The sequence below is a fragment of the Drosophila arizonae genome, chromosome 3 (genome assembly GCF_054131065.1).
Source record: "Drosophila arizonae isolate 15081-1271.41 chromosome 3, UAZ_ARI_1.0, whole genome shotgun sequence".
Lineage (NCBI taxonomy): Eukaryota > Metazoa > Arthropoda > Insecta > Diptera > Drosophilidae > Drosophila > Drosophila arizonae.
Genome location: NC_142923.1, coordinates 8195878 through 8209753, shown reverse-complemented (window position 1 = coordinate 8209753; position 13876 = coordinate 8195878). Strand labels below are relative to the sequence as shown.

At 36.6% G+C, this 13876-nt stretch overlaps 1 protein-coding gene across 7 annotated transcripts in view; it reads right to left on the bottom strand.

Annotated features, from left to right (window-relative positions):
• Window positions 1-384: 384 nt before the first annotated feature.
• bru1 (bruno 1) overlaps window positions 385-13876 on the bottom strand; it is a 138118-nt gene continuing 124626 nt past the window's right edge. For 6 of the 7 annotated variants that reach the window (XM_089464993.1, XM_089464991.1, XM_089464994.1 and 3 more), the window contains 2 exons: window positions 11152-11301; window positions 1217-2720 (listed from right to left, as the gene is read on the bottom strand). In XM_089464993.1, the coding sequence (XP_089321119.1) occupies window positions 2449-2720; window positions 11152-11301 (422 nt within the window). In that variant the 3' untranslated portion in view covers window positions 1217-2448. Of the gene's footprint in view, window positions 617-689; window positions 790-1216; window positions 2721-11151; window positions 11302-13876 lie in introns of those variants that run through there. The other variant, XR_016269335.1, reaches the window with a different exon arrangement.

The following is a 13876-nucleotide window of genomic DNA, read 5'->3' as shown; positions in this document are numbered from 1 at the left end:
ACTCAATTGGCTTTAAAGCTTGCCAGGTGATTAGGTGGCAGCTCTAATGCGAATGGTATGGCAACTCACTTCAATTGGTATTCCAAAACTTTGATTTGTCAATGCTTTTTTGTATTGCTACAAAATTGTAAACAAATCATAACACATAATTTATGCTAGATTTATATTATTTTTCACGTCACGTCTTCTCAGTATTTCTTATTTTGTTTGTTTCTTTTTCTTCATGTTATTTTTTTTTTTTTTTTTTTTTTTGTATTTTTTTCTCTTTTTTGTTTATTTTAATATATATATATAATAAAAGTTTTTGCTTTGCAAGCTTTATTAAAATGGCATAATGCTGCGCTATCTTACAATTATCCTCTATATAAGGTGTTGTCTGATGTGTTTTTCATGCTCATTGTTCAACTTTTTTTTTTTCGTTTTTGTGTGTGTGTGTGTGGTACTTTTTGTTTTTTTGTTTTGTTTTTTTTTTTTTTTTTTACAAACGGTTTTTGTGTACAAGGCTATAAAAATTTACACTTGTTGCGAATTTCTATGTATGACAGCAATTTGATGGGCAGCATAGTATGTACAATATAAATGGGACTAAAGTGCTATACAGAACGACGGCAAACAACTGAAAGAAAAGAAATATATATAAAATTTGAATTGAATATATACATTTATTTTATTTTTTTTTTGGCGCTCACCTTTTGACTCGTTAGCAGCATCACTTTACTTGGCCTTCGAAATAATTTGGTTTAAATTAGTCATATTCTAGGGCAACTCGAAGAAACGTTTACTTAGATTCTAAATAGGACAGAGAATAAAATACAATCATTAATACGAACAATAAATATTTATGTGATTTACATCAGATTAACAAATAAAGACACTAAATTGCGTTCATGTGCATTTTGAAACAGAAAACAAAACTTTATTTGTATATTTAAATAAGCATGTATTATGTGTATATGTGTGTGTATAGTGTAAGTGTGTAAATATTTTACATAAACAAAACTATGCTCTACATAAACTAATGCAAAATATATAAATTTACTCAATTCAACTACAAAATGTTTAATGCATGAAAAAAATCTAAACATGATGAAAATGGAAACATTTTGAAATGAGTACAGAAAAAATACACTGATCGAAAGAGGAGTGGGTTTGCTTTAATAATAATAAGTGAATAAAAATAAAATAATTCTAAAAAAAAAAAATTTAGTCGCTGAAATTATAAAAAAAATATATATATTGTATTTTTTATTCTCTCACATTAACACTAAACAATTTTGTAGCTCAGTAAATAAAAATTAAAGCTAAACGAAATATATAATAATAATGTTTGAGTAAGGATAATTAAGTATAACAAAAACATTGTATTTTTCCATTCAGTACAAATAAAAAATGTTGGATAATTTTCTTTGTTTTAACAATTCAGTTTGGCATTAAAAACTAAAATATTCATATACGCATTTGCATATAAAAAGATAATCCATTTAACAAAACAAAGTAACCAATATATAATTATATATTTTTTATAGTATATATATATAATAATGTTTAGTTGAGAACTTCAGATATTCAACAAACATTCAAAACAACTTGTGACTTGCAACATCATGAGATGAACAAATGAAACAGAGACAAGTGTGAATTGTTCAAAATTGATTTAAATTTAAAGTTATTTTTTTTTTTTTTTGAAAGATTTTTTGTTTTGTTTTTTCTTTGTTGTGAAACTTAAAAGCTAACAGTTGAAACAGATTAAATATATATATTTATGTGTGTCATATTTTCGAAATAGAAAAAAAAGAGAGTGTACAAAAAAATGAATTGTTAAAATATGTTTTAACTGTGCGACAACAGCTTAAAAAATATCGGTTTTGAAATGTGTCGTTAAATTTGTTGCGAAAATAACTTCAAAGCGTAACAAACAGAAAGTGTATCGACAGAACTAAACGCTAAGGTAAGGCACTAAAATTATAGGGTATCTCTAGGTGTAGGAGGTTTTTTTTATTTTTTTTTTTGTTCGACTTCAACATTTAACGAGCAAAATATATATTTGCTGTCTCTTTTTTTTGGCACAAATTCATGTCTTTTTAATTGATTTTTTTTTTAATTTTTTTTTTTTTTTTTTATAATTTTTCGTTTAGATTTTTCATAGGGTATACGTACAACGTAGGGTTCTTGACTTTTTGGTTTACTTTAAACGCGCGCGCTCCACACGGGTAACTCTTCATTGGACTACTCCATTTGACAATTTAGTTCGAGTTGGTATATTTGTTCAAGGGTAAACATTTCTTATTGTTGCTCTTTTAGCTATAGTTGTTGTTGTTAATATAAGTTTGTTAAGTTTGTTCTTGCAGCTGGATTCTTCTCCATTCTAGGTTTTCTCTGACTCTCCCACACTCTCTTTTTTAAATCTTCTCCTCTGTTCATATTGAAGCGCTCACGCTTTTCTTTTTCCTAGTACGGTTTGGATGCATCCTTGGGCTTCTTCAGTTGGACCTTCAAACGCTTCGTGCCCACCTGAAAGCCGTTCATTGACTTAATGGCCATCTGTGCCGACTCCGGATTATCGAAGGAAACGAAACCGAAACATTTCGAGAGACTCGTCTGCTTATCAATGAACACCTTTGCCGAGATAACGTTCCCAAATGGCAAGAAAGTTGAAGCCAAATCGGTGTCGGTAAACTCCTGTGGCAAGTGATAGATAAACAGATTGCAGCCTTCAGGACCTGGAAGAAATATAAAGTATAAAGGCAATGAGCAAATGACTATTTGAATATTTTATAACTTTTGTCTTTAAACATAATAAATATTATCCTCCTTTTTTATCCCATTCAAAATTCTATATATTTTAATATCTTCTCATTACAAGTTTTCTGCAAAGCAAACTCTTAATACACCTGAGTAAGCACACACAAATATATGGAATGCAATAACTGTCAGCCTCAGGCACGTCTAATTTGGCACTTTATCTAGTCCCAACTTAAGGCCATTTCATCTCTTGTCCACTGGCCCAATCAACAGTCGTTTTTAGGGGTCTTCATCTCAGGGTCTTATCTTTGCAATGAGCAATTAATTTACCTTACACACGTCTGACTGTCCACACACACACATGCCAGTCCCCTCCCTTTACACATACACACACAAACGTAAAGTTCTGGCATAATGACAGATGCTCAAATGAGCTGAAATTTGAGCAGACAAAAGCTAAAATTATATGTACTCAGTGGGCAAGACGAGGCCAGCACGAAGGGCAGCGGGCGGAGAGGCTGATTGCCAAAGCGGATGCGGAAATGATGCGCCCAAGTGCTCGGCTGTGTGAGAGTGAGTATGTGAGGGTGTATGTGTGTGTGTGTGTGGAGGCGTGTCACATTTTGTTTAGCAGCACGTGCCGCCAACTGTCGCTGGCATCGCATATTAACAGCTGCGCTCTCGTCAACGGCTTCGTCCTGCTGCGGTTTGCACTTTTCGTGCAAATTACTGTCAATGTCCGCAGCAGCCAGCCAGCCAAACAGCAGCCAGTAGTTGCAGTAGCAGTAGCAGTAGAAAGTCTCCTTGTTGCTGTTTTTGTTGTTGTTGTAGGTGCTGCCATTAGGTTTTCACTTTCGAGCTGCTTTTAATGACGCTTTAAGTAGCAGTTGGCAGCTGACATTTTGAGGTCTGTCAATTTGCCAGGGCACATTACTTCCGCTAATAGCCAAACAATTTGTTAAGAAGCTGCAGTTAAGATCGGCAATGACTTTTGAAAATATATAAGCATATATATTATTCTGCTAACCAACTTGATATTACAACTTGGGATAACATTAAAACTTTTCATATATAGAAAAACTAAGATTAGCTAAATTTCAGTGGAATTATATTTCTCTTGCTTCTGTGCTCTAATCATAAAAATTTTACTTCAGCTTTCCTAAAATTTCCAATATTAATTAAGTAACGAAAAATAGATATAATCGATATATGTATGTATGTGTATACTTTCATAGGATAGAAATTCTTAATGAAGCTGTAAACTAAAATAAAACAGAACCTTCGCTTCTGCAATATATGCCTAGCTAATATAAATGAATCCTCATTCCATAAAATATAAAGTATAAGTATTATAAATTTTGGTAATTTTCTGAAGCTTTGTACAACTGAAAAAATCATTAACAAAATTAAATTTGATTTGCTTTCGCGTCTACCTATTAATATAATGGACATGCCATCTATAAATAATCTTTCACTATCCTAACATTTCAGTATTAAATTTTAGCCATAATCTCCTCATTTAACATGTTTTGTCAAAATTTCAATTTACAAAAAAAAAAAAAAAAAAAAAAAAAATCAAGTCTTTGCTCTTGTGGATTGCTTTCAATAATATAAATTCGTAATTATTATATGTTATACCTATCATTTAATTATTAAAGTATTACCAAAGGCTTCTCGTTTACCATCTATCCATCTCTATCAATTAAGGTAATCGTCTTAATTTAAATCTTTAAACAATAGCTATTGAAAATTTCTTTAGCTGGCTTTGTGCTATTGTAGAGTTTGGATGCACTGCCCCCACCACGTTCGGCACCCGTGTCGTATACGTAATTAATCTGCAAAGCCTGCACATCAACGCTATCATAAATGCATGGCCAAGGATAATAACAACAGCTACAGCAACAACAACAACAACAACAATTTGCAATTTATGTACATGCCGACTTGATGCATGTGCCACGCCCACAATGCCCATAGAGAATGGCGCATTGTAATCAAATAACTTTGTATGCCTCCTCCATATCCTAGCTGCTCTTGTTGTCGTTGGTATTGTTGTTGCTGTTATTGTTGTTGCTGTTGCTGTTGAGCTTGTCAACTTCATCATCGTTTGCCAGCAGCACTATTAATAACATAGATACATCTTTTGTCATCTTTGTCGCGAGTAGCAGTGCATCATGCACATGCCAAGCCCTACGTGCCACACCCCAAACGCCCGAATGCCTACTCCGTTTAGTTTGATTGAATTTCCAGGCACAAATCAAAGGACTTCGCTTTCGGCCGCCCATTGACGAGCCACAGCTCAAGTGAGTGACTGATGCGATTATAAAATGAACGCACAAATTAAGAGGCGTTCGCACCCGCCCCAACCCCAGCTGGGCATAGGTGTGGGCCAGGGTTTGCTCATTGTTCCCATTATATGGCCTGCAGATATGCCCATGCAAATGCTGCTCTACATGCATTAATTGACTTCGCTTGTCTGTAAACGTGTGCATGCGTGTGTGTGTGTGTGTGTGTACGCTGTTGCTTTGCTATTTTGCACACACTCTGCAATTAATTTGATACACACTGACTTGGCTTTTGTTGTTAGTTAATTAAAGAGTGCTAAGTAACGCTTAAAAATGTTCCGCTTGCTCCTCATTGAATTAAGCGACTAATGAGCGACACGTGTGAGCCTCAAGTGGAATGATACAAAAAAAGAAAATTCACTGCTCCGAAAACAGAGCAGAAATACATAATTAGCAAAAGCTTCAATTTGTCGCTAGGGCGACGATGGCGACGACGACAAAAGTTAGAGCTTGGCTACTGTCAATATACCGAGAAAGATATAAAATTAACTTTTTATAGCATACTTTTGTGAGCGCGGAATCCAAAGGAATTTAAATTTTATGGGGAATTTGTGGACCAATATTAAGGTTTTAATGTTATTTAACTGAAATTGTCGAACTTGGCATCTATTGAATTTATAAATCAGCTTAAATTCGATTTAATTTTAGATATCAAGTGCATCAGCATATAGTTTCTTAAGTACTATATATTTGCTCGCATCTAACTGCCTGTTGCAACAACCTAACCCTAATGCATTTGAACGCTTTCTTTTGCAGCTCTGGCAACAACGATATCAACAAGATTTTTCCAACATTTTTCATAGTTGGAAAAATCTGAAATCGAAGTTAAGGCTAGACAAGAAAAAAAAAAAGTACATAAATAAATGCTGCAGATTTGTGCAATCTGTGTGTGGAGACGGCAAATGCAGCTGCGGGTGGCACAACAATGTCTGGGGGCAGATAAATTCTCAGCATGTGGAATTTATCAAATGACGACATGAGCATAAGCAGCAGAAGCAGCAGCAGTAGCACGAGTAGCGGCAACAAAAAAGAATAGCAGAAGGGGAAGCAGCACGGGCAGAAGAAGCAACAGTAACGGAGTAACAACAACAGGAAACAAGTTATAAGCATGTAGACAGGCGCAGACGACAGGCGCAAAATTAAGCAGGAAGCGTGCAAAAGGATGTGAGAGAAATAAAAATAAGAAAAATACAAAATAAAATAAAATGCTGCAACTAACCGGCTAAAGCAGTGGGTAGTGAGTACAGCTAGTTCATGTAGTAAATAAATATGCTTTAAATGCGAGGCCGTTGCAAAAGACAGCCGAATATGACACTGGCAGAGGAGGGCGCCAAGCGGGGGTGGTGGGTTGCCCCGAGAGGGCGTAAAAGATGGCAACAGCAAGACAAACCCCCAAACGGATGCAGCCGGCTTAAAGTCATGTGCATAAGCCGGAAGTTGGAATATAAAATAAGCAAGTACAGGCATCCACGGCACACACACACACACCACATAAACTGTGAGAGGAAGCAGGAGAGAGAGAAAGATTTGCTACAAGCTTGAGTTTAACTGCGGATTGTCCAGTCGAATGCCACACAGTGAGTGATTATGAGCATAGGCATAGGACATAGTGAGCAAGCTAAAATATACACTGAGAGAAATATACACAGAAATACTAATAAAAAATTTTTAAATAAAACATATAAATTTAACCAAGAGCAAGCAACATTTTTTTGGTTTCTTTTGCAAGAATTCTTCTTTTTTGATTTTCTCAAGAACAACAAGGCAAACTCTCTCTTTAGCTATTCATATTTTCACATTTCACATAAGAATGCATAAATATTTATAAGTATTTCTTAAAGATAAATTTAGTTATAATTATCTAAGTGACAATATTTGAAAAGACATTGAATTCCACTTGAATCTTCTAGGATCTGGAGCAACATTTCTCAACCAGTGCAAGCGTTAGTGTATATGTGTATCTGTGTGTGTGCATGGCAATAAAATCAATAAAACTGTATGCAGCCAGATGTTATGCTGCCATATAAATTCCATTTGGCTGGGCCATGCCCTTGAGAACCGAATTGAAACGCGGGCAAAAAATAAAAAAATTTGCAAAAAAAAAAGAGAAAATGGAAAAAAATGCTTGGCCTTCTGCTTGTTAGCAAACATGTTAGCAGTAGAAAGCGGGGGCATAAGGATATATATACTCCATATATATACACATATATCTAGTGTGTGACTGTGTGTGCATCAATAGGAAGCACAAGCTGGAGTAGACATGGAGACAAGAACTCGAAACGGATGCGGCATCTTTGCTCAGCGGAAGAGGAAAATGCAATATAGGAAATCGTTTTTCGCACACACATAAAACTACCGCCACACACTAGCACACACACACACATTCACACCCAACACAACACAACACAACAAAAACAAAACAGGATGTTTATTCGTATATGTGGGTAAAAAGGAGAAGAAGAAAAACTGCTGTGGCGAAATTTGTTACATATATAAAGGTTTTTTTTATTCTATATTTTGTAGCGGGTTTTTCTGCGGCTTGCAGCGAGTTGCATTGGGGAATAATGCGCCCAACGTAATGATAATGATACCGAGTCGACTACATTTTTAAGCCAAAGACTCGACGTTATAATGCATGCAGCAGTTAACAAGCTGCTTAACTTTATAGAGAATCAGGCGAGCGTAAATAATTCAAGAGATACAAATTAGAAGCATGCAAACGATAAAGTAAACATAGCAAAGCAGAAGCAGAGAAACAATCATAACGTAGCATACGTAAGAAGCTGGATGAACCAGTTAAGTAATGAAAATATGCTTGAGCTAATGACAGGCGATTTGCGCAAGATAAACTTTAATAAAATATATATATTAATTTTATTATTTAATGCAGGCCAATGGAGAAAATGATCAGTTCAGTGTAAATTTATAAATTTGTTACCTCACGTTAATGAATCGTATGCAAAAAAAAAAAAAAACAACAACTCAGTTTTAATATCCTTTTAAAGTCGGTAAATTTTTATTTAAGCTAAGCTAAAACGCTCTCTGGACTCACCAGAAAGAAATTTGAAATACATGAATTATAGCATATACTCGTAAGTATTGAATACACGAGGAGCATGATTACAAAAATCTTAAGAGCACAAATTTTAGTAAAAGATTTTCTTTGAAATATCAAGAATTCTGAGTGTCCTTCATCAATTGAAGCTTCGCCTACATACTAAATATATTTACGATAATCTACAACAATTTCTTTGCATAATCTCTTTCTAAATGCCATAATTTGAAACTTTATGTACATAATAAAGATATTAATGACAATATGCAAACATAAAACCTAAAAGTTTTCCCATATCTAATCTATAATAGATAATGCTAAATCAATAGCCCAAAACTAAACTCTAACTCAATTAATTTCCGCTTTGTGATACGCACACACACACATGCGCATACCGACAACGCTTTCCCACCTGCTGAAAAACTAATATGAGACTAATTATCCCCGCAAGTCCAACTTTTTGCCCACTTTATGGGATCAGGGGCAAAAAAAAAAAAAAAAAGTATATATACATAGATATAATGCTCGAGTAGTTTAGTCCAAAATGCAGTCAAGTGTATAGAGAGCATAGAGGGGGGTCATATGAGGCATGAGGTGGGCAGCATGTGCAGGGGGCGTAAACATGGCAGCTCGCATGTCGCATAACATGCGCAATTTGTTTGAATGTGGACGACTGATGCTCCAGTCATGTCTCTCTGTATGTGTGCTGCGCTTGTTGTGTATTTTTGTTGGCCACGAGGGAATTTTTCGGGCAACATCATGAGTCAGCAAAGCAAACAAGTCACACAGACGCGTACACAAACAGAGAAAGAGAGATGAAGACGCAGCAGCAGCAGCAGCAGCAGCAGCGGCGGCGGCATCCACAAAAGTCAGTCAACTGCAAAAATATATACATATACATATAGCTCACATACATATACATATCAATATAACATATACATACATATGTATATGTATATTCATCGTATATATTTTATTTGGCATGGTGAATGCCGCCAGACGCCAAGCCAAGCGACCTCTGCCCCTCGTGCACTCACTCAGTCTGTCTCTCTCTCAACTTTCCTGTCTCTTTCACTCACGTCTCACATTCTGACGACTGTTGCTTATGTAACCGGAAATATGGCAAAAAGTGCAACGCCAAAACATTTTCCGTTGCATTTTCCCCGAGCAGCAGCAGTGGCATTAGCAGCGGCATCAGCATCAGCATCAGCGTCGTCATCGTCTTCGTCTTCGTTTTTGCTATCTGCTTAGCAGTGACTGCCCTTACCCCGTCTATCCACTCTCACATACCTACCCTAGCAGCGCAGCTCCACCCCCCCTTTTCCGCATATCACATGCAACTTTAATGTTATGTGTGCCAAAGCGCAATTCGCTGTTGCCGCTGCAGTTGATCTGTGTGTGGGTGTCAGAGAGCGTGTATGTGTGTGTGTGTGAGTGTGTGTGTGTGTGTACGTGTGCTTAGAGGGTGGTGTCGAACACATTGCAATATTTTCTGATATCGACATTCACGTCTGACTAATGGAATTGTGTGTCAAGTGTGTAATATTTACACTGTGTCAAAAGCTGATAAAAATTTAAGCTGCAGCAAAATGCCGTTCATATAAATTCGCATTACTTAATGTGTGTGTGTGTATGTGTTGGAAAATGTCTAAGTTGATTGATCCTATTGATTTTTCCTATCTTCTCCAACACTTTGGAGTTGAAAAGCGAATAAGGATTTGTATCAGCAAACAGCCTTAAATCTGCTTTTGCCAATCGAAAATGTGAATTGAAAAGGAGACGATGTTCTGTTATATAGGGCTTTTCGCTCTCTCTTTCTTTCTCTCTCTCCTTTTGTTCTAGTTGCTTTCGATGGGAAGTTCATTTTTGGATTTTGTGCAATTGAAAGTTATTTGCTCGTGCATATGCAAGCAGCCTATCCAGACAGCTTTGATTTTTGCAGAGTTGTATGGAATTGCTTGCTTCGGCCTCAATATTCATGTAGGATGACCAAATCTCTGGGCTCATTTGTAAGAGAATTTTTTCATTTTGACTGTGAGACAAAGACAATGAAGCAAATCTATTCCATACGTATTCAAAATTGAAAAAAGGATTACAGCCTGATATGCTTATAGCATGAATACAGAATTGTATAGCTTTTTTTCGATTATATCATTTGATAGGGAGCAACTTATATATTTTAACCATTCAATATTTGTAATTTGATACAATTATACTAATATAAGAATGCTTTTCTGCTACTAAAGTGATCTAATCTGAGTTCCTTAACTTTCATAAAGTTGTTTTTAACCTCTCTTTACTCCACACTTCAATAACTGCTGTCAAAGCACATAAGAATCTGCGTTACGTGCTTGCTTTGCATTCAGAGAAACACAAGTTGCATAACAGCTGCCTTTTCACCCACCGCAACACAGAAAGTACACCCAGTAGTTCACACACATTTATCCACATCGACATCCACATCCACATCCACTCACCCACACCCACATCCACCCACATACAGACTAATGAAAGATTAATCCAGCAGCAAATAACTAAGTAGATTGACAACCAAACGGGCTGCATGACAGGCACAAAGGCAGCGAGCGAAACCGCAAAATAGATGCGAATGCGAATGACGCTGACAGCGATGAGCGGGTTAATGCATTTGATGTTGCAACACCAGCAGCAGCAGCAGCAGCAGTAGCAGGAATAGTAGCATCAGCGGCAAATATGGCAGCAAAAACGGCAACATTTAGTTTTATGTAATGCCAGAGGGAGCGACTGACTGTCCGTCATGACTGACTGACTGACTGACTGACTGACAGAACCGCAGTCGGACATTTTAGAGCATTTATCAAAATGCCTGGCATTTAGACATTTCTATTTGTGTGCAGCGAGAGCTTCAAACCAAACTCCCCAATGAACCCAATTCATATTCCCCAAATGCAACTCTCTCCTCTCCCCTTCTACCACGAGCCCCTACCCGCCACCTTCCCCTTTCCCACCCCGTTCCCCCCAATTACTCACCTTCAATCTGCTTGCCCGCAGCAGCGGCCGCAGCGGCGCTCAGCGCAACGCTGGCCAACGGTGAGGTGGACAGTGCGGTGGTGTTTCCAAATTGCGGTAAACCAGCGGCTGTTGACATATACGCCGATGCCAATGGATTTGGATCAGACCCTGCAATAAAAAAAGACACATACACATATAAATATATGTAGATACACAGACATCAGTATCAGTTGCGTGTTGAGCTGCTGCAGCCCAAAGTAAATTACATTTTGGAAAACCAAAAATTATATAACGAAATTAAAATCGCGCTGCTTCCAAATTTTGTGCGTCGAGTGAGATGTGTGTGTGTGTTTGGGTTTGAGTGTGCATGAGCCAGATTTAGCTGGCGGTTTCCAATAAAACGTTTATATCAAAGTGTCAGTCAGCCTGTTGGACTTGTATATTAAGCTGCTATAAAAGTCATTCATTCATTTCATTTAAAGGATCTGATACGTTTAAGGAGTGGATGGGCAAGGATGGGCAAGTTCCTCACTTATCTCTATGGTTCTCTATTTAAAAATCCTGTGCATTCAACATCAAGTTGACAAATTTAAATCTAAATAAATTAATTATTTATATTTAGTTATATTTACAAATATATTGCACTCAATCAGCTCTATCCTATTCACTTTACTTCTAGCTGCCTTCCTCTACACTATTCACTTTTCCAATTCTTCTCTACCTTTATATGTCAGCTAAGTAGTTAATCATATTATTATTATTATTACTATTATCATATCTAGTTTTGCCCTGCAGTAGTTGTTCATTCAACCTCTCTCCGCTGCCAGACGTAATTAATCATTGAGCATGACACGCCGCGAGGGCAACATTTGATTATATTTAACACAAAACACAATAATATTTACAATTAGTTGTATGTATGTTTGTGTGTGTATGCTGCATTTTCTATATAAATCTAAATTTAATTTGTTGTTCATACGCCATGTGTGGCATGCACATTCACGTGTGTGTGTGTGTGAGGCTGTGGCTGTGGCTGTGTATGTGTGTGTGCAATGTCTGGTTTGTGTTTTGTGTAATTTGACGCCTGTTGTTTGTTATTTAGTTGTTTTGCGTCGCCCGCCGTCATGCAATGCAATTTTGCGGTTTTCAGCTGCGCGAATACTTCTCTTTCCCAGCTTCTCTCTCTCTCTCTCTCTCTCTCTCCCTGCAGGTTGTTATTAATGAGTTTTGCAACTGCGCGTGTGTATATATGTGTGTGTGTGGCTGGTCGTTGCATGTTGACAATGAGCGTCTAGTGCATTTGATAACTAATTTGGCTAATAACAAAATATGATGTCAGTTCGTCATGGCGACTATCGAGTTATAGCCAGACCAAAAACAGTATGAGATAGCGAGAGAGAGAGAGAGAGAGTGAGAGAGCGGGAGAAATGGCCAGCGACAGAGGGCAAAAACTTTGCATTTTCAGTCAAGTTAAAATTATTTCTGTGCCATATAAAATTATACGAAAACTTCTTCAAAGAACTGAACTGCTACAAACACACTCACACACACACACACACACACATACGCGCACTACCAAACTTTTGTGAGATTTTACAGATTTAATTTCAAAAGTTTTTACCCATGTGCTGCAGGAGTAGCAACATAACCTCCCAGAAATCAGCCCACGTCGCTCAATTGTCACGCCCACCTTATGCACTCCCCCTTAGGTGTTGCAATCAATTGTCCAAGGGGGTTGGGACGAGGCAGCTAGCCCATTTTTAATTTAACAGCTTGAAATGTGAAGAGCAAAGTCTTGGCAACTTTTCTCTGTGTGTGAGTGCGTGTGTGTGTGTGGCATAAACAATACACAGGTAATAATGTTGCTGAGCAAAAAAAAAAAAAAAAGAATCGACTGCTAAATACTCTGGCTGAGACCGAGATTGCATTTATATTCAGTGAGTGTTTGATTTATATATCTTAACTAAAAGTAGAATTCTCAAATATGTCTTCTTAAAATGAGATATTGAAACTGAGGTTCAAACAGTAACTGGGTTGAAGCTGTCACTTTAAAAGTATATGAAATGCCTGTAAAGCTTAAGTTATTTACCTTGAAACATATATAAATATAAATATAAATAAGTATACTTTTAATTCTACATTTTCGTTGATTAAATATAAATTGTTATATTCATGTAGAATTTATATATTTATAGTAACATTTTTCTACACATAGAAATAATAAACAGAAACAAATACCCAAACAAGGATAGATGGTAAACCTATGCGACTATAAGCTCCATTCGACTAGTTTTCGACATGAATTTTTTTAAAATTATATATAATGCCTAAGTCAATATTCCGCCTTCATCCTATTAAAAACAGAGTATTAAACTAACAAAAAAATAAATAAAATACAGGCATATGTAGAGGCAAAAGCTCTCTAATTTCAAAGAAGTTTTGCATATTTGCCAAGAAATTGAAGAAATTGTTTTAATTGTTTGTTGTTGCGACGATTCTCCCTCCCCTCCTGCAAACAGTAGGCTAAATATTGTATGCAACATGTTATGGCTAAGGGCTAATGCCAAAGCTCTTGACCAGGCCAATAATAACAAAGCAGGCATAACAAATTCACACACACGCGCACACAGATGAAGGCAACAACTATTTGGTATTTTTGTTTGCCTGCTTGGCCCCCTCCTCCGCCCTATGCATGTTAGACTTTTTAGCTGGCAAATTTGTGCAAAATTTGAGGCAAGTTTTT